The sequence below is a fragment of the Psittacula echo genome, assembly GCF_963264785.1.
Source record: "Psittacula echo genome assembly, chromosome: 1".
Classification (NCBI taxonomy): Eukaryota; Metazoa; Chordata; class Aves; order Psittaciformes; family Psittacidae; genus Psittacula; species Psittacula echo.
The window spans coordinates 6,159,905-6,181,214 of NC_137735.1; the positions used below are offsets into that span (position 1 = coordinate 6,159,905).

Consider the following 21,310-nt stretch of genomic DNA (forward strand, 5'->3'; position numbering starts at 1 on the left):
CTCCACATGGGCAGACATCCATGGTGTACTTGGTATGATGCACTCCTCACATCACAAAATCCCACATTTTGACTGATATAGAGTGTAACAAAAGTGTCATTTCTCCCTTTCCAGCCTTGTGAACACCACGGTGGTGGGTGCTCAGCAAAGTCATACCAGAAGAGATCAGCTATCTGGCTTGCATCACACCCCTGGTACCACCAGATCACGGTTTCAGACCCAGATGTGTGCATAAATACAGTGGTAAAACTGTCAATCTGAAGATAAATCCAAACCCCAACACCAGGAAAGTTGGAGAGGGGCTGGATAACGGGGATTCCTGCTTTTTAAAGACCGATTTGGAGCAATAAACTTACTTTCAACCCCTTGGAAACACTGAATTTCAAAGCCGACTGGAGAGGTATATGCCAGTTTTGGAGTGCCAAGCAATGGTGACCCTTCAACAGCAGGGTATTCTGCACGTTGGATCTATCTGGATACTGGGCTGGAGGGTCGAGTGGCCCCATCCTCAGAGAACAAACAGCACCCTCTACTGCCCTCTGGAAAATCAGCCAAAGCACAATTTCATCAAATTTGATAACTTTGGAGAAGTACTCAGGTGTGTCGTGAATTAGAGAGAAAAAAGAAGGGAAAAACCCTGTCCTAGACAAGTGCTCCTGGGACTCATCCTGTCACTATGATTCAACTTTAGATATTAAATGTGATCCAGATGAACCCCCTTTTTGGGGTGACAGTGGGGAAAATTTGGGGAACCTGAGTGTAATGGAGGCAGAGAGGAATTCAGTTACTAGGCAGATATTAGGCAGTTACTAGTAGTTACTAGGCAGGCACTAGATACTAGTCTAGATACTAGACTACTAGTAGTTGCTGGGCATCTACTACAGTGTTACTAGACCCTTACTAGTAGCTATTGAGTAGTTATTAGACAGTTACTACTATGCTTTTACTACTAGTTACTGGGCAGTTATGAGGTACTAGTAGTTATGAGGCATTTACAAGGCAGTTAGTAGCTGTGATGCAGATACTAGACTGATACTGATAATTACTAGTAACTATCGAGCAGTTATGCAGCAGTTACTAATAGTTGTGATGCAGATATTAGACTGATACTGGTAATTACTAGTAGCTATGGGGGAGTTATGAGGCAGTTACTAGTAGTTGTGAGGCAGATGCTAGGCTGATGCTGGCAGTCACTAGTAGCTATTGGGGAGTTCTGAGGCAGTTGTTAGTAGTTGTGAGGCAGATATTAGGCTGTTACTGGTAGTTACTAGCAGCTATTGGGCAGCTGTGAGGCAGTTACTAGGTGTGAGACATATACTAGACTGATACTGGTAGTCACTAGTGGCAATTGAACAGTTACGAGACAGTTACTAGCAGTTGTAAGGCATATACTAGGCTGTTACTGTTGGCTACTAGTAGCTATTGAACAGCATGAGGCAGTTACTAGCAGTTGTGGTGTATACACTAAACTGATACTGGTAGTTACTAGTGGCAATTGAACAGTTATGAGACAGTTACTAGCAGTTGTAAGGCATATACTAGGCTGTTACTGTTAGCTACTAGTAGCTATTGAACAGCATGAGGCAGTTACCAGTAGTTGTGATGTAGATACTAGGCTGATACTGGCAGTTATTAGCAGCTATTGGGCATCCATGAGGCAGCTGCCAGGCAGCTCCAAGAAGCCCCCCCTCAGCCTGGCGGGCTGTGGACCCTGAAGGGAGGCCGAGCCGGGGCAGCCACTGAGGGCAGGCGCAGCCGGGTTACGGTGCCCACCGCGAGGGGCGGGTTATAGAGCCCGAGGGGCCGGTGCCGGGTGCAGGCGGCCCGCGGGGCGAGCTCGGTGCGGGAGGGCCGGCAGCTGCGGGCCGTTAAGGTCGCAGCCCCGAAAGGGGCCCTGAAGAGCGGCTGTGGCGGCGGCTCCCAGGCGGGCCCATGGAGGAGCGGGGTGAGGAGGCTCCCGCCCTCCTCACAGGTGAGTCAGGCGTGGCCCTGCGGAGCCATAGGGGCCGTGAGGGGAAGTGGTGGCAGAGGCCTGTCACAGTGAGGTAATGGCGTGTTAGAGCCGTTCTCCCTGTGAAATAAAGCATGTTTTCATGATGCCAGCAGTGAAAAAGTGATGGGAGTTTGGTGCCAAAGGAGTAAAATGCAGTCATAGAATCACAGAACAGTTTGGGTTGGAAGGGACTTTCAATGTAGTTCCAACTCTCTGCAGTGTGAGTCTTGTCTGTGTTTTGCATGTGGAAGGAGCAGCGGGGTGCCTGCAGTAGACCCAAACTATTTGGTATACAGCTTGTAAAAGTCAGTCTTACATTTAATTCTATAGTGCAAAGAGGCCTTGCTCTACCCTCATAAACTAAACATGGCAAATAGGTTGTTCTTATATACCACGGCTGTGATGTGGAGCCCTGGAAGTGAAGCTTAAAGTGATGGGAGCTTTCCATGTCCTCTCCTTCCCTGATAATCTCTCCCGAGAGAGACATCAACCTGTTGAAATCTAGCAAATAGCGCCCCAAAATGAGTGTTGAGCTTCCAGGAACACCAAGTATGAGTATAAACGACTTCATGTTGAAAGGCTTTGCGCAGTGGTTTATGAGCATTATCAATCGTATAATAAAAATCAAGTTAAAAAAAGAAAAGCCACACATTTAGCAATGCATAAACATAAGCCTTTTTCTTTTTATTAAGTATGTGAAACATCCTTTAACAGAGGTTTCCCCATTGTCAGTTACATTTAGTAGTGCTGTTGAACAGAAATAACTCCAGTGGAAAGAATCACTCTCTGTAGAACACTGACAGCTATTTTAAACAGCTTTCTGGAGGGAAAAAACAGCACAAGTACGTATTCTCTTCAAAAGAATATACTTGGGGCAAGTTAGGAATGCAGTCTTGCTGTGTTTAGGTTTTCAGTTCCATTTTTCACACCTATTTCATCATGTTCCTGAGCTCCAAAATGGGCTTCGGTGTGTTAACAGCAAAGCTTTTAACTTTAGAAAGATTTTGACCTCTTGGGAATTTCAAGGGAATTTCAGGGTCTGGAGGTTGTGTTTCCTAAATTCTTGGTGTCCAGAGGTAGTTCAAATCCTTCTTTTTAGTGCACAGCTGGTGCAGGTTTTGTCATGAGCCAGACACAAAGGACTACTGCTTGTGCTTGTCAGTTCCTACCTGTGCCAAACAGAGCTGTGGGACTGGATATTATGGTTTGATAGCCTGTTGGGAAGGGAAGGTATCAATTTCGTAAAGAAAATTAACAGTACTTTTGGCTTTGGAGGCTTTCTGTGGCTGTAGATCATGCTCCTTTCTACACACACAGACCCCATGGGGATTTTTGTTTGTATCTTTTAGCATAAGGGGTTACTTTTGGCTCAGTGGCAACAAGATAAAAACCCTGGGTACCTGTGAAAGTGTAGGTAATCTTTAGTTACAACTGTGCATTCTTCTTCTAGACTCAGTTTATAGTGCTCTCATGCTATGAATGACTAATTTTCCCCTCTTCCTCCTTTTTCAGTCTACACATCATCACTAATGGAGGGGGGGGAGGAATAGTAGGGTATGAATTCACTGCTTATATTTTTCTCACCCCACATTCCACAAGCCTATCTTAAGCAGCCCTGAGAGTAGGCTGAGAAATAACATTGCACAAACTACTATGATACAGTTGTATGGGAGCATTTATATGTCAGGAGGGAGCTGGGCAGAAGGGTGAGTAACTTGTCTTAACCTGCCTCAGAGAGTTTACAAAGTGGAGAGTGGGAGGTGTATTTCTTAGGTGTTCTTAAGACCCAAGATAGGTTCAACCATGACAGAGTGGAAAGGGGAAAGGGTCTGTTATCCAACAGAAATAACTTGATGCCTGGCAAGGAAACTATCAGCTTATCCTACAGTGTTAAATAAGTCTAATGCATTAGATTCTTTTTCAGAAGGAACCAACCACCCAGCACAGACTTAATTGGCCTTCAGTTGCACCCTGTTCATATTTTGATGTGTGTTTCAAGAAGTAAAGTATGGCCTGATAAAACTATGCTCGCAGAAACAAAAAGCAAAACCCAAAGACTTGTTTTCTGAAATCCTGAGCAATTTATTGCAGTAAAATGATTTGACACTTGAAAAAAGTACAGCTTTTTTGCTGGTAGAAGCTGAATAGCTGATCTCAGTCTGCTTCAGCTGTGAGAGGCTGGCCCAGCTCTGGTGGGTGTGATGGGATGCAGGGAGCAGAGGTCAATGTGATGCTCAGCAGGGACAGAGAAGTGTGAGAACAAGAAGACGTGGACCAATAGGGAGAAAAATGAAGAGAATCAGGGAACTGTGTTGCAAGAAGTGGACACCTTATTTTTATTATTGAAGGTTGTTTCGATCTTAATGCTTTAAAATGCTTTCTGTGTCCTGGCTGACTTGAGAGCGCTATAGAAGCAGGCAGTCTCTTGTTCCTTGCTCACCTTCGGCAGAAGGGGGAGCATTGTTTTCACATCGGTTCTAAGCTGCTGTTGTGAGTCGGAGCAGATCACAGATCCATTTATCAAGGCTTTTAGCACTGCTTTGGTTTAGTTTGTACATTTGAGAAGGTTTGAGCAACACTGGGTTTAATCCCTCTTTTGGTAGTGTAGCTATACGCTTCAAAGGCCGCCTGCATGTGTGCAGGCTTAGCCATGTGTCCTAGTCAAATCCGTGATAATATGTAGTACTAAAAGATGCATATAACTGCTTGTAAGCTCACTTGTTATATAGTCTGTGGGGGAAAATCTAGTTTGAGTGATGAAACTATTTTATGGAAACATGCAGTGCTGGCATTAACAGCATTTGCTTCCAACCAAGAAAGTCCAGTTTGGCATTTCACTTTTTCTGATCATCTGAGCTTTGAAAACAAAGCAAAGAATCATTCAAAAGGATATTCGGTGCCTAAACTCACTGAGAAAATGAAAATTTAGTGCTACTACAGTGTCATTTCCTTGGAGAAATATCTTTGCACCTAACTGCGGGAATCAAAATCTCTCTGGTTCAGCTTCCCTCATATAGGGAACACAGTGCTGTAATACTGCAGCTCAGCGCATTTGATAAGAGGTTTAAAGTTTGTTATCTTTGCCTGCACTTTCCCTGGGTATCTGTGGATACCTTATGTTATTTCTGAGACTGCTTTCTGATTCCTGCTGTACAGGGACTGTGCTGTCCTGCTGTACCACAACCAAAAGTGACTGGGTCTCAGGGGTGCTGTTTACTGATAGTTTTGGACAGCTGATCTTCTGTAAGCACTGAAGCTCTTATTCATCTTTCGTCTTGTTACAGAGTAGTAATACAATTGCCTGATGACAAGCAGCAGGGTTTGCACATCTGGTGCAGTTACAACCTGTCAGCTAAGGTAACTGTGTGTGCAGGTTCTTGCCTTTCTTGCTTGCAGAATAAAGAAAATTAATATAGTGCACATGATGTATATTAACCTATTCTACTTTGCAGCTGGGACAGGCTTCAGCATGCACCCTCAGTTACCGTGAGGCTGACAGGTAGTAGCCTGGTAAGATGCTCCACCCCCACTGCTTGTGCCTTGGAGCCAACCACAGGAAAGGGCTTGTAAAATGAAGAAAATACGTGGGTCAATATTTGCTCTTGAGGACTTGCAGTTGTTGAACTTGATTCATGTGAATCCATCCATTTCTCATTAAAATGCTGGTGCTGTTTGAGGGCAGAATTTAGCTCTGTCATTTTGTGGGTTTAGTACTTTCTACTTGAAACTTTATGCCTTTGCCTTAAGGGATTTGTCTAGCCTAGACTTTTTTCTTTACTACATTGTTCTGCTTTATGTCTTCTCTACCCTCAAGAATTGGAAAAGAAACATTAATAATAGACTGAAGCTTGGAGCATTTCCTTTTTAATCAAGTGGTAGAAAATCCTGGGCTGAGGAGGCTTTTTGAAATTACTTGGTTTCTGACATTTTAATTAATGTTAGTATTTTTCCTACCACATTTATACTGCCCTGAGGGAAGACTTTTTCTTCCCCTGCCTTTCCTATATGGCACACCACAAAGATTCCTCTACAATTAACTTAGCAAAAGTAAGAAAGCAGATAGCAAACGTTTAAAGTTAAGAAGACATCCTTGAACGTCTCCCAAGTAGTAAAATATGCAAGTACAATAAAGTTAAAATGTCCCTAAGTCTTCTTACATCAGAGTTTTATTGAATTGCTGTGCCATTGAAGATTTAACATTAAAGAAGATTGAAGATGTGCTTTTAAGATCATAACAGAGAATCAAGAAACAGCAAGGAAATCATTATAGACTCAGAGAATTATGGAATGGTTTGGATTGGAAAGGACCATAAGATCATCTAGTTCCAACCCCTGCCATATAACCAAATGAATTCACCTTGTCCCATTTCTCTGTGCAGAGGCATAATCTATCTTTCCAGCCTTGCCCTCTCTTACTTCCTCCCACTTCTGCCTGCCTTCTCTGTTAGGGCTGCATAGTCTCTGCAGTGCATCTGGAATTTGACTCTGATTGTAAAACAGCCTGTTATGAAAATGCCCAAGTATCTCGGATGAATACCATAAATTGTGTTACAAAACCAAGAAAGAATACAGAATTACTTATGTATGTGTGTGTTTTGCTTTTTTTTTTTTTTTTTGCATTTTATAGACATTTTGTTTGATAAAAATAATCTTTCTGGCACGTATTCTGTGTCCTGGATTTTAAGCTCTTGAATCACAGTAAAGAGCTGAAGTAATCACAGAAATACTATAGTGATTGCTGAGAATTAATAGTTGAAAAGAATAACTGATATTTGATTCCTTTCTTTGAAAAGAAAATGGAAAACTTCACCTGTTTGTCTAGTTTTTCCTTTAGGGCTATGTTGGTTCTAACATGGGTCATCACTTAGAGAAGCGTTGTCTCCAGGCTCTGATTTCTTCTGTTTTTGCAGTCCAGCAACAATAATATTTTCTCTTTTTTTGTGTGAATACCTTCTGTTTTAAGGATAGCTTATAGACAGTACATTCATGGAAGTCTATACTGTCATGTTTTCCTTCTGGGCATACATGATGAAACAGGAAATGTTACCTGTTTTATTACTGGATTTCCCCCTTTGTGCCTGGGTGGTACTTGAATGCTCATTTCTCATTCCATCTAATCAGCTTTGACAGGTATATTTCTCAGCCCTGTTCCCTCTGAAAAGAAGTATTTCTTAAGAGCTTAGGAAGGATAATGGAGCAAAGCAAATTCTACAGGTGAGGCAGATGGTATGTTGGTGAGCTGATAATTTCCTTGAAGTAAGAAATCTCTACATACACATAGCAAACACGTGCAGCCTCGTATTACTGCAATTGTCCATTCTCATCCTGGCTCCTTTCTGTTTGTGTGCGTCCTTTTGCTGTGGTCGGTGCCACCTTAGACCAGAGCAGAAGCTTCTTTTCTCCTCTTGTAATGCTTGTACTCTACCCACTAAAAGGGGGCTTTAACCACTCTTGGTTTTCTAAACACTTGTAAATCCAGCACTGCACTCTTGTTTTCAGCCCTGTGTAGTCATATATCTTCCTGTAAACAGAGCACCCTCAAGCCTACTGAAGCCTCAAAGCTAATCATTTTAATCTACTGTATGAGACCTTCTGTCTTTTAGTGACAGCCTTACATGATGCTAACATCTGCAAGCACCAATGAAGTGTGGATCATCTGTGCTTTCAGAAGCTATGCTGCCCAGGACCAGTCGTTGCTCTGAGGTGACTCTGAAAACAAGCCCATTATTGAAGAGAAGTTCCAATCTGGTGGGATTTCTGAGCCCAGAAGCCAGGGGGAATCGTTACACTGCTCCACGCTTTCCGTGAACATGGAGTTAAATCTTTGAGAAATCTTTGCACTTCCTTTAATGGGAATTTGTGATTATCTGAGGTTAATCAGCCCTGCTAAAGTCACTTGCAAAGCTCTTCTTAGCATTTCGATGGGATCAGATTCATCCTTTGATTGCCAGAAACCTCTTTGGGCTGCTTCACTTTGTGCATCCTTTGAGATACATAAACTGCTGTTAATATTTGCTGTTGCTATAATATGTCTTGTCTTAGGATGTCAGTGGACTTCACAGAACATGAGATCTCACAGCATGTCTGTGGCAGTGCAAGGTACCACAGGGTTCATAATACAGCTGAGGAAAGGACAGACCTAAGACCTACTAAGAATCACAGGAGAAAATATTGCCCTTGGGTGATTAGTAAATAGGAGGCTGGATTAATGGCTCCAGATAGTCCAGAGACCTGTTATTCCTCCAAACTGTGGGCTGTTGACAAACAAACAGCTGTTTTGGGGAGTAGCCTAAAAGTAAAGGGAAAACCACACTGAAAATTACTGGTTGACTTAATCACACAGCATCAATGATTGTATCTTTTCTTAAAAAAAATAAAAAGCAATCTCATGTCTTATATTTCTAAAACATTTTTACCCACATCCTTTTATTAAGGAGCAGACCCTTTGTGACAAACAGCAGTTGGTCTGTTCTACAGTGAACCATTTCATGACAGAAAGTTGATCCGAACAGTTGCTCCAAATTCATGGTACCGATACCTCTATTTAAACATTTTGGAGGCATAAAAAGGTCACTGTGGCAGTTGTGCAAGGCCACTGCTTTTGCTTGATTCTCTGAAAGGTTTCTGGTAGTAGGGTTGCAAACCGTAAGGGGAACTATTTCTTTTACAAAAGTTTTCCTAGTTGCCAGGAAAAATGTCAGTCTGAAAGCTGAAGGCCTCATGTTCAGCTTAATATTTATGGAACTAGCAGCAGTAGCATAGATTTCCCTATGCTCTGTCATTTCTGTGTGTTGCAAATGGTCTTGAGGCACAGATAAAAGGAGAAAGGGCAGACTGGTTTGTGACCCTTCTCTGAAAAGGAGCAGTGATGTGTCATTTAGCAAAGGCTGTTGATGTGTGTGTTTGCCATTGGGAAGGAGCCCGCAGTTGCCCTGACTGAACTGAAAACCATTTACAACTTGCTGCCTGATTGGGATTTAAATGAGAGACACATCAGTTTATCCCTGAACCTGTCTCCATGCAGTTTATCAGAAGACTGGGTAGAAATACATTATCCAAGGCATATGTATGCGCCTAAAAATCCACTAACCATACAGAAAATAAAAAACAAAAGGCTCTGGTTATATGTACAGGTTTTCATGTGGTTTGAGGCTGAAATTGTCAGATCAGGGGTTTTAGAAGTGGCAACCCAGCGTTCTCAGAAGTGCTGGGTAGCTGTGCTCCTGACCAACTTTACTAGCTGCTGCTGTATCCTGCTTGTAGATCGGGATGTTCTAGCCTTGTTTGCCTTAAGGAAAGCAGGTGAGGTTATGCTGTGCTTGGCAGTATCGTACTGTCAAAGCTGGAGCTGAATTCCCATGTATTTGCTAATGTAACAGCATGTGAAAGCCAAGAGCTGCATTAAAGCGCAATACATTCCCATTCTCATGGTGCTGGTCTGTGTTCCCCAGCCAAGTTATTGTTTGGGAACCCTGCCTGTTTCATGTGATACGTGTTAATAGTCATCTTGTGACCATGGAGAAAAACTGAGTAGAGCAAATCTTTAAGGGTCCAAAATGAAGACAAATGTTGTGAACTCTGTGTCTTTATTTTTGTAGCTATTTTTCTTGTAGGGGGCGAAATCAATTCTTGGGTTTAACAATGCTACAAGTGTTAGACTGAAGTTGGAAGAGACTTCACTGAGATTATGGTAACTGCATTCATCACTGCTGACTCAGCTGGAGTAGCATAACATTAGCTTGAGAAAAGACCGAGCTAAAGCAGGGGGAAGACAAGAGGTGAAAAATGGAAAGACTTAATGAGAAATAGAAGACACAGTATTATGAAAAGAGAGCTAAGATGTAATAAGTTTCCAAAGAAGAATCTTAAGTCAAATCTTGTCACCTTTTCACAATATTGAGGAATGAAAATGGCTTTTGTAACAATAAAGAGCAATATTTGAAACATCTCTAGAATATATTTTAGTGCAATTCATCAGGTAGTACAAAATGCCATTGAGGACAAGGACACAACAGGGTTCAGGATGGCTCCAAGAGGCACAACAAAAAGTTACTTGGACAACCAGGCTTCTGCTCCCTGTAATCCAAGCTTTTCTCTGCAGTGGTCAGCCAAGAAAAAGCAAGTTTAATTTCACATTCTAATGTTCTTTATTTTTCATGTTATTATGTTTTTAGGGTATTTTTGTAGCAAGCATTCATTGGGTTTTGTCCACCAAGAAGCCTGTGGAATTCACTGCTAAGTCAAGGAAAACATGCTTAGGATAGTGTCCTTAAGTAATATAAAGAAGTCTGTCTTTGAAACAGAGATGTGTTTTACAGTAAGAAGCTATGCAAATTGAAATAGTGTGATAATAGCATTTCATAGCCTTGTGCCTGGTTACACTCCAGTTCCATTTATCTTTCTCTAGGGAGCTGGTTTTACAGCTCAGTACACTTGAGCAAACTGGTGTAATTTTCCTCTCTAAGTGGCTTTTTCTGCTACAGACATTGGCAATTCATGTGCTTTGGGTGCAAGATGGACTTTCATCTAATGCCCAAAACCGAGTCATTGGATTTTCTTGTGTATCAAGTCAAGTTATTGTGTCCATCATTCGCTCCTCTGTTTGAAGGGATTAAGTTATGTGAATCAATAACTGTAGAGTAGTGAGCTTTTCTGGATGGGTCGTACTACAGAATACAAAAGCTCTAAAGGACAAGGCACCTGGCCTTTGTACCTCATGAAATAAAGGTTTTATTAGAAGGTGAATTCTTTCATTGGTAAACCATGCCAAAGAGTGGCATTTTGATACCCAGTCATCATGGCAATCACAGCCAGAAGCCTTATCGGAGCCAACTTTATTAAAACGTGTATGTTAAACATTCCACTTTGGGAAGGCAGAGTGGAGTTGGCCATGCACACAGGCTGAGAAAGATCTCTGTGTCTGCCATTCCTTGGGTTTTCTCAGTGCCCATAGAGCTGCTGATAGATTTTCAGCTGGTTGCACATGGTTGGCATTCCTTGTTTCGGGCTTCCACTGGAGCTACATTCCAGCTTGGTTAAAGTATACAGTATATATATAAAAAGTATACAGCTTGTACCAAAATTCATGCTCTTCGCAAAGCTTTTTGCTTGTGCCAAGGTGGCAGTCATGTGTTGTCCCAGGGGACTGGGTAGACGCTAGTCCTTCCTTAATCATTTGTTAACTGATCATCCCACAGCTTAGCATCATTATTAGTTACAGAACACAATACACAGTATTTGATTCTGGTTTTTAATGTTCCCTTGGACTTTAATTTGGCAAGGGGCCCAGAGAGCAATCTTTAGAAATAATAGTGAAGGCTGATTGCCTTTATGGCTTTCTAGATGCCTTTTTGGTACTGAACCTTGAGACCACAGGGAGCAGTGCTTTCTGCTCCAGGTTGTGTGCAAAGCATGGAAAGCCAGCTGCTCTATACATGGCTTCCAGGATGGACCATTGGGTAGACTGAGAGGCTGAAGCTCAGTTACAGAATCATAGAATGGTTTGGGTTGGAAGAGACCTTAAGATCATCAAGTTCCAACCCGCTGCCATGGGCAGGGACACCTCACACTAAACCGTGCCACCCAAGGTTCTGTCCAGCCTGGCCTTGAACACTGCCAGGGGTGGAGAATTTTCCACTTCTTTGGGCAACCTGTTCCAGTGCCTCACCACCCTCCCAGTGAAGAACTACTTTATATCTGACCTGAACTTCCCCTGTTTCAGTTTAAACCCATAAAGTTAAGACATCACAATACTTTCCCCAATATTTTCTCTTTGACCTCAGCTTCATTTGAAGAGCATGGTTTAGTTGAACAGTAGTTACGTGGCTTCCTTTATTTTTGTTTTCAACTGTGGCTTATTTTTAAGAGCAGGGCATACCAAGAAGTGGAATCCCAGCTTAGCTGGATTTAGTGTGACCTTCTAGGGATGAAAAAGAAATAGGTAGTCAGAGTTTGCCAGCACAGAAGCAGCTTTGGTGGTGTACAGCATGGGTAGACTTGCTCCTTGAAAGCATACTGTATCAGAGAGGTGTTTCAAGCTGTGTAAGTTAAACTGGCCTCTTTAATGAACTGAAGTATGTTGAGAAAGAACAGGAGTGGGGATGTAGCTTTATCTTTGTGAGGGTTTTGCTAGCACAGCTGTGCTCCTGTGAAGGGTGTGTTTAATTCTCAGCTGACATGATGTTGGTACTACTTTTAAGTGCTTTTTAGAGCAAGTTCAAATGTGCCTGCACATATGATTATTCAGGAATAGCTTCAAGTCTGGGCCAATGTTAGTATGAATTAAAGTGTAGAAAGGCCATGAGTTAACTGGGAAAAGGGTAAAGAAAATCGAACAAGCTATTGGCGCAACTTTTCCCATATAACTAAATCAGTTAAATTGCTGCAGGGCACATTTGTATAACCTCCCTAAGCATCTGAGAGCTCCTGGCCTTTCTCATGCAGTGAGCTACTGCCAGACTTTCTATAAATCTCTTCTTTAAGGAATATTCCCATATTTAACTGACTGTGTGATCCAGTCCACTAAAGTTGTTCTTTTTAAACTGTTAGTCAAGTATTTATGACATTGTGGCCTCTTTGAAGCAGATTGACAACCCAGTGAAGAGTCTCTGTGTTTTTAAAGCCCAGGTACTCTTATAGTAATACATTATGCACCCGTGAGAGCAGTAGTTTGGTAAGTAGGAAGGTTTCAGTGGCTTTACAGCATTTATTTGAAGCCACCGTGAGGCCTGTCTGATTCAGTGGGTGAACATTGGTTCCTTCATCTGCTGCTGCATATGAATGTCGAAGGGTTTGATGTTTTGTGTGAGCAAACACATGCAAACATATCTTGTCCTAAAAAGTGGCTAATTTGCTAATTTTTGTCTTTTGCTGTTTCCATTTAGAGGACATTTTAGATGAAGCAACAAGGAAAAACCTTTTCACCGACGCTTTCTGTAAGGTTTGCAGGGCAGTGCTGCAGTTTGAGCCTGAAAGGATATCACACTACAAGGTAGGCTGGATAGGATTTCTTCTAGCACTGGAGCTTTGGTTTGTTTGGGGTTTCTGTGTAGTGTTACAGAAGTCTTTTTATAGTGTGTTTCTCAAGGCTTATGCTTGGCTTTAGACATTAACCAGACTTGAATGTTGTGCAGATTGTGGGTTCAGTGGTAGTGAAGGGCAATCAGCTGCCTATTGTAGCATGACTTCAGAAGGAACTGAGCAAATTTAGGTCATGCTGTATATGGAATTGAAGCAATTCTGTACCACATGATGCAGGACATACGTACAGCACAGGGCAGTGCTATGGAGGATCAAGGTCATGCTCCTGACTCTTCACCCAGCAATACATGTGCTGCTCTGTACACCATTGTTTGCTTGAGGCAGGTTGTATGAACCACACTGAAGGCATTTCTTGGACAAACTGTGTGCCTTGGGATATTGCTGTAGCCGTGGGCAAGTATGCTTTAGTTTGGAGCTTGGCCTTGAGGGTGTGCAGGTTTGCAGGCACGGGCATTTTTGCTTTTTTCTGTCTTTAAAAAGTTAAAGATGCACTTTAAAGCTTTAAAGCTTTGCACAGTCACTTGCTGTCAGAGTCTTTCTTGCTATTCACATGATTAAAACTCAGGTCTTGCAAGGTGTTGTATTTACTTACTTCGATGTGACTTAAGCAGCAGTTGTGCTGTTAGGACTTGACAGGGTTCAGACCCTCAGTTTGATGCTTTGTTTCTTGGATCTAAATCCAGCTGAGGATGATGGATGCAATTGTAAACTTACCTGATTCACCCTTATAGATCAAAGTGATGAAAATAAGTAACTTTTTCTTTTCCTCGCTTGTATTAACTAGCCAGGTATGATAGGACCCCTTCCTCTTTGATAATATTGTTATCCTGTTATCCTTAAAAGGCATCTGAAAAGCATCACATCAGAGAAGGCAATTCTTTTGCTTTGTAGGTTCCCACTGTATAGGTTAGCATGAGGGTGTATTACAAGTGCAAGAGTTTGAAGGTTACGGATTGAAAGAGCATCTAAGAATTAAAAAGTAATTGCCTCTGAGGGAAGTATACATTAACACCCAATGTTAGTTACCTGAACTGTTGTATCCTCGGTAGAAAGGTGCAGGAAACTCCACAGGCTGACTCTAAGCTGGAGATACTGTAACTCAGCTTTCCAGGGAAACCTCTCCACTGACTGTCTGGGGAGACTAGACTTCTCAGGTAAGTCATTGCCTGTCATTCTTCTGTGTCAGGACAGGGGACAGCCTTGATATCAAGCCCCCAGGCTCAGTGGTAAAGCAGCACAGCAGACTGGCTTTGTGGCATGGCTGCGTTCATTTCCTTTCCTTGCCTATTTTAGCATCCCTGTTTGTAAGGGGACATGTCAGCATTTTTGATTCCCCAAAGAGTTGAAAGTAAATGACTCCAAAGGCTGCTTGAGGCAAAATGCTCTGAGTAAAGCTAAGTACTATATTATTGATTAAAGTATAGTATTGTGCCATGAGCTGGCATTTGTCCACTTGTGGCTCTGCTTTATACAAATGCAGTTTGGCAAATGTTGAAAGTAGGTTTTGATGACTAGAATCCCAGTCACTGGATATATCACTTGTGTGGATCCTTATTACTGAAACAGGAGTAATTCTTTTCTTCCCAGGGCAAAAAACATGCTCAGAAAGTTCATATTTACCTCCAAACGCATGGAGATAAGAGGCAGAAGAAAACAGATGGTATCGATTTTCAGGTAACTGTTCCTCTTCATTGCTAAATAAAGTTTTTCCTTGTATGCTTCAGTGAATGCTTCTAACGGAGCTTGGCCTTGTCTGCTTTCAGATGGATGAGAGTAAAGTAGTAGACAAGTACAAGTACTGCAGTCTCTGCAACATGTTGTTTACTTCCCCAGTCGATACTTTGTCTCACTACTTGGGAAAGACCCATGCTAAAAACGTGAAGCATTTCTCCAAGGAAGCCCACATGCCAACACAGGGCATGCAGATTGTTCCTGGTAAGGACTAAAGAGTTTGCGCTGTGTGTGTTTTCCTGTCACTCTCTGACACAAATACAGGGAAGTATCTTCCTACACTTGCCATGTCTCTATGCTTTTCAATGCTGCCAGAGTTGTGGAGCTGTCTTGTAGTAACTACATAGGTGAATAAACAATGATGCTCCCCTGCACAGCTCTGAAGCCATGGAACCTTGCTTTCAAATTCCATTTCATTGACTGAAACTAAAAGCAAATATTACTCATTTTTTTTATTAATGGAAGGTGATCATTGTTCTGAGAATTCACCGCAGTGCCAACAAGTTGTTCCTCTCATAAATGAATATGATAAGAAATTAAAACAACAGTCCATGAGCAACACTGAACTGGTGTTAGTCTTGTAAAAGTTGCTGAACTGTATTTAAGGGTGAAGCACAGTTTATATGCTCTGAATCACCCTCTGCAAGGGTTCATCTCTCTTCTTGGACTGTATAAGGACCTTAGAGTTACCCGTCATCAAACAGCTGATTTTTAGGTATCTAATGGTTCTGAATATTCCAGGGTTATGTTCCGTATTAGTCTGTACATTCATATCAAGGACTAAGATACTTTATAGTCTCTTGAAAGTAGTTCAGCAGGCAGCAGATTGTTCTGCGGTCTGTTTTGTTCCTTGGAATTGTTTTAGCCTTCCCTGTGCTGTCTCTGCTTCCATGTCTCCAGCTTTACAGCAGCCATTGGGTGAGAAGCCCTTGCAGCCTTCAGGAGCTGAAGAGTCTTCATCACCCTCCAACACAAGGTTGAAGTTCAATGATCCAAACAAGTTCTGCAGGCTCTGCTGTGCTTCCTTTAATAATCCAGTTATAGCCCAGCAGCATTATAATGGTAAGAAACACAGAAGAAGCGAAGCACGGAAAAAGCTATTGGAGGAGCTGGGAGACAAAGCTGTCCCTGCAGAATCCAACACAAGTGGTAAGCAGAATGTGAGCAAGTGTTGCAATCTCTGAGTGTATTTTGGGTTCTCACTTTTGATTTGTGCAAGGAACTACTCTGATGTGTGCAAGGAAATGATAGGCTTCTCCTGTGCTAGAGAACAAGTTCATTTTTTCCTTTCTATTTGGTCTGTGAGCTGTTAAAGTTCTGTCTCTGAGTTCTGTAATCAAATTCAGAGGGTTACAGACAATACCCCTGTCCCTTAAATCCAAGGCCAGGATCAGTTTTGTCTGTGTCATTCTTAAGATGTTCATCCACCTTGTTCTTAAAAACCATTTATGCTGATAACTCCACAGCCTCCCTAAGGAACATGTCCCTGCTCTTCTCAATGTTAAAACCTCCTACTAACATTGAACTCAGCTTTCTCTGACCACAGTGTATTTCTTCACTATGCACAGAACAAGAAGCAGGCACAGGAATTGAATCATTTGTTTCTTTTTTGTCTCATTCTTTAAATAATTGAAAACTGGTGTCATGTCTTCCCTTAATCTTTTATTCATGGAACTGCTTGTCAGATTTGTTTCAGTCTTCACACATAAGGAAATCTATTTCCTGAACAATCATTGTTCCCCAGCCTCCCATTAGGGCTGTCTGCAGCTCAAGAACTGTGTCCAAAGCCAGGGCTGTTGCTGTGCAGCTTCCATTAATTCTGAGAGGGCATCATATGGTCCTATGCAACAGAACTGTCAATGCTTTCTTTAGTAAGGAATTAAAATGCCTACCTGATAGTCAAAAGTCATTGTTAACAGTTCTCATTAAGTCATGCTATAATTTAAATTATATGCTTTGGTGCAAAGCAATAGCCCATTGGAATTAATGCTGCTAATGGATGGAGCTCTTAGGTTTGCATGGGGAAAAGCGTTTCTCTCTGATTTCAGAATACATAGGTCTATGGTTGGCATAGCCTGTAGGAGAAAATGACAACCTAGAAAGCACAAGGTGTTTCCTCATCTGATCTTATGTTATATTTGCCTGAGGCTCCATGTATCATATTCATAGTGTACTGTATGGACAGTTCCCTCTTCTCAGAGTTGAACCAAAGCTGCATGAACATTTGAACAGGTAGTGTTTAAACTGATCTCATTTTAGTTAATTCTGGACTGACTGGGCTGGTATCTGTTGGTGCTTGCTTTGGGTCAGGTATTTACAATAGTATTGAATTTTTCAATACAGTTCCTTCTCATCAGCACTTGACAGCAGCTGCTGGCATTATGTTGGATCACTTCAGTCATCAAAAATATACTCTCTGGTAGTGTTTAAACCATGGTTACATTGCAGCTGGACACCTTACCAGCTCCCTTCATAAGTTATTATTCTAGTGTAAAACTGCAGCAGAGACTATATCTGTCCATAAACACTGTTTATGTCATTATGTTAGGACTTTTGCATGGGATGGGATTGTGATATGCTTTGAATTTTGCTATTCAGTTGCAGTCTCTCAAACTTACATGTTCCTTCTTTGCAGCAATTGGAGTTGGTTATTACATTTGCTCCGTATGTCATGTCACTCTTACATCTATAGAAACATACCAGTCCCACCTGCAAGGAAAGAAGCACAGGATTACGTAAGTCAATAAGTCTTTTGTTACTATACTAGAAGTTTTTCGCTTCAGACTTTTCCATTAGTCCTGTTGTTTGCTGTTAAATGACTTTGATTAGCTTGGGGGGGGGGGTTGTTGCTATTGGGGTAGGTTGGTTTACTGGTTTTAAGGTGCACTGTCCATTTAAGCATCATACTTGTCGCTGACATTCAGTGTTAGAGTTCTCCCAGTTGCATCTTCAGTGACAACCCACAGGAAAAGTCCTGAAACCTGTAGAGTTTCCCCACTTATTTTGCTGTCTGGGGATAGCAGCACCTATTTTCGTACAGCATCTTCAGTGCTCAGTCTAAAAGGAAATGATCTGATCTTAGAGTTTCCTATTGGCAGGGCAAAGAAGACCATAATCCTGAAGAGCACCAAGTCTCTATCAGTTGTGTTGTTTTCAAAATTCATGAACATGTGTCTTACATTTGGCATGAGATAATTTATGGGATAGATGATAGCTCTTGTGTTTTCCCTTTTACCCAGAAGAGGGCTTGTAGACTGTTAATTGCAGAATGGATATTGTGGTGAACTAAGAACTGCGTTTGTAGGCTAAATATCAAAACTGCTTACAAGATAAATATTTTGATAAGACATGTTTTAAGTGAAGGCACAATAATAATATAATCACAAGACACTGATGTAGAAGTGATATGACTTCAAACATTTGCTTAGTGAACAGGATTAGAGTCTCCAAAGACAGAAAAGATAGGAAACTGCTACAGGTCTACAGTTTAACAAAATGAATGTATAAAGCTGGTGAATTAAGGCAGAACAAAATACATTTAAGGTATGGGTCTTTGGAGCTGCCCTTCAGGGAATCTCTTTGTCATCTAACACTTTATCTTCCAGCCTGAGGAAAGAGAGAATAGAATATAAACTGAAAAGTAGTTTTGCCTTCGGGACCACATTTACCTTGTTGGGGTTTTAGCCATCCAGGTTGGTTGCTTCTGTGGAGTCACGCAGCTTGCCTGAAATCAGTGTACTGAGACAGTTCAATAGGATGGATCTCATAAAGAAATTAGTAACTTCATTACTTGCCAGTATTTAATGTAATTGCTTCTTATCTGCAGCTAATTGGAGATCAGCTCATAAGAGAGAATATTAAATTTGGGGGTTTAGGGGTAGTTTTAAAATGTATACAGTCATTTGAAAAGCATCTTATTCCTGCAGCATCTCAGCTCACAAGAAACTCATTTGATGTTCAGGAAGTTATTCTGGATTTTTAGTTTTCACAAAGAGTAGAATTTGAACCCCGGAACTTCAGCTTTACAGATACAATTGAGTGTAACAGGGTTCATGTGGTTACACAGAACAGCACACTTGGAATATGTTCTTTTTCTATCTCTGGAAATGTGACCTGTTTATTTTAACTCAACAGATGCCAGTGAAATCAGTCAGTATTAATAACTAAGACTTTCTGTCCAATTTATGCAGAGAAACAAAGCTGGCTAATCTCATGCAGAAACCAAACAAAACCCGTGACTTCTGGCAAGATGAATTAATGGATTGCATTGAAGTTCAGGAGGCTAAAGGGCAAGAGCCAAGGGGGTGTTTAGTAAAAGTAGAAGAGAAATGGAGTCAAGATACAAACATTGAAGGTGAAGGTGACCTTGATGAGTTTATAACTTCAAACTCCAAGTGTCAACAAGGACATTCCAGCCTTATCTCAAACACCCAGTCACCTGCAAATACTGGGGAAAAGAGATCACCAAGTTGGCCATCAGCATGTGAGCACACACTAGAAATGACACCTAATTGTTGCTATAACAAGGGATACTGTAAAGAAGAGCAATCTGAGGTGGCCATCATCAGTGATAAGAGCTTCAGTCTGTTGGCTGCAGAGCCTATAGACTGGTACAGCCTTACACTTGCTGAAACTTCCACCAATTCCTACAGAAAAGAACAGAAATCTCAGATAAAATGTTTCAAGGAGGAGGAAGAATCCATCAGTGAAGAGGTGAAGTATGAGAAAGAAGCCTCAAAGTGGAAAAGAAAGAAAAGTAGTGAAGGTGCAGATGTTGGAAAAGAAAAGGAGAAGTTGAATGAGAAACAAAAGAAAATGAAAATTGAGATGGGCTTAGTGAGTAAGAAGAAATCAAGACCTTATAAAGACAAAATACTTAAAGAGAGCCCTGCTGAAAAAACCAGCAAAAATCCCGAGGAGGATAAAGAGAAGCCACAAAGGGAGGGCAAAATAGAAGAGGAGCTACTTTGGGGTGAACCTTTGGGATATTGATAAAGGTTTTGCTTAGCTTTAAGAAGTTGATTCTGTTTGTAGACTCACCCGTTTGATACCATAATATCAGGTTTTTGGGGTTTTAAAACAAAAGGTTTTGTTCTAATCTGGGAGTGAGAACAATCCTGTCTTCTGAAATGTTGTGGCAGTAGTTAGAAGTCAGTTTTAATCTTACATATACAGTAGCCATTGCAGTTATGTGAGTTTAAAAGCTTGTAATCTGTCCTGGAATATACCACAAAATACAGGGCAGTAGTTTAGAGAATACTGTTGGAATTTCACCATATGTAGGTTATTTCTGCTGTTAATGGTGCCTACTGTTGAGGTGTCTGTTATTGTTCACTACAGTGTTCCCAGCCATGTCTGTCACCATTTCTGTGCCAGAAGGAGAATGTGAAAGGCTTTTGGTTCCAGATCTTACTTGCTGTTGGGTCTTTGGGGTGTTGGTATTGTTTTGGCTTGTCACCCAGTTGTGAATGGAAAATGAGCCCATTAAACATGCAAATGATTGTCAGATGTACATTGTCTAGTAATTTTTTCTGATTGTATTCCTCATTTTTAGTTTAATTTAGGAAACACAGAAAAGGTGCAAACATGAGGCCAGTGAAGACAGGCTAAGAAAGTTGGGGCTGTTCAGCCTGGAGAAGAGAAGCTGCATGGAGGCCTCATAGCAGCTTCCAGTGTCTGAAGGGGGCCTACAAGGATGCTGGGGAGGGACTCTTCATCAGGGACTGTAGCGATAGGACAAGGGGTGATGGGTTCAAGCTTAAACAGGGAAAGTTTAGGTTAGATATAATGAAGAAGTTCTTCACTGTGAGGGTGGTGAGGCACTGGAATGGGATTGCCCAACGAAATAGTGAATGCTCCATTCCTGGCAGTGTTCAAGGCCAGGCTGGACAAAGCCTTGGGTGGCATGGTCTAGTGTGAGGTGTCCCTGCTCATGGCAGGGGGGATGGAACTGGGTGATCTTAAGGTCCTTTCCAACCCTAACTATTCTATGATTTTATGTTTCTATGATTCTACAAGGCTATGTTCTGATTCATTCACTCAAAGTGATGTACAGAAGGAATGGAACATTTGTGACCCAAGGTTTGTGATCCAAACCATATCCTGAAAAACCAGGAACAGCTTTGTATTCCCATTTTAAATGTCATGACACCACACCTTCATTCATGGATTTATGCCATTGTGGCATAAGCACTGATGTCCTACATATATGCAATTAATTGAGAAACTGAGATGATGGGGTTCAGGCTCTTGTGTTGCTCCCAGGACTCTCAGATGAGACCTTCAGTAAGCCACGGACACTGGAAATGCAGCAGTGTCTACAGAGCCAGGGACAGGCAGGATGCCCAAGAAGAGAATTACATGATCTCTGCGCTGTTGAGCTGGGATTGTGTAGAGGATTTGAAGCCTGTGTGATGTCTTACTGAAAGCCGCTGGACTGAGTAAATACAGTTAAGTTCCGACAAGTGATCATTTTAAAGCAATTTCATAAGACACCATTTAACATCTCTCTTACTGCCTGCAGGTTCTAAGGAAGGTTTTCTAAGC

General features: G+C 41.6%; 1 protein-coding gene across 1 annotated transcript; it reads left to right on the forward strand.

The window, feature by feature from the left end:
- Nucleotides 1-1,932: 1,932 nt before the first annotated feature.
- Nucleotides 1,933-19,756, forward strand: KRCC1 (lysine rich coiled-coil 1; the record flags this gene model as incomplete). The annotated part of the gene is made up of 7 exons (XM_080638274.1): nt 1,933-1,972; nt 12,877-12,983; nt 14,621-14,707; nt 14,797-14,968; nt 15,665-15,913; nt 17,400-17,499; nt 18,955-19,756. 7 exons carry the CDS (start codon nt 1,933-1,935, stop codon nt 19,754-19,756), a joined length of 1,557 nt encoding a protein of 518 aa, XP_080494400.1.
- Between the last annotated feature and the right edge of the window lie 1,554 nt (nt 19,757-21,310).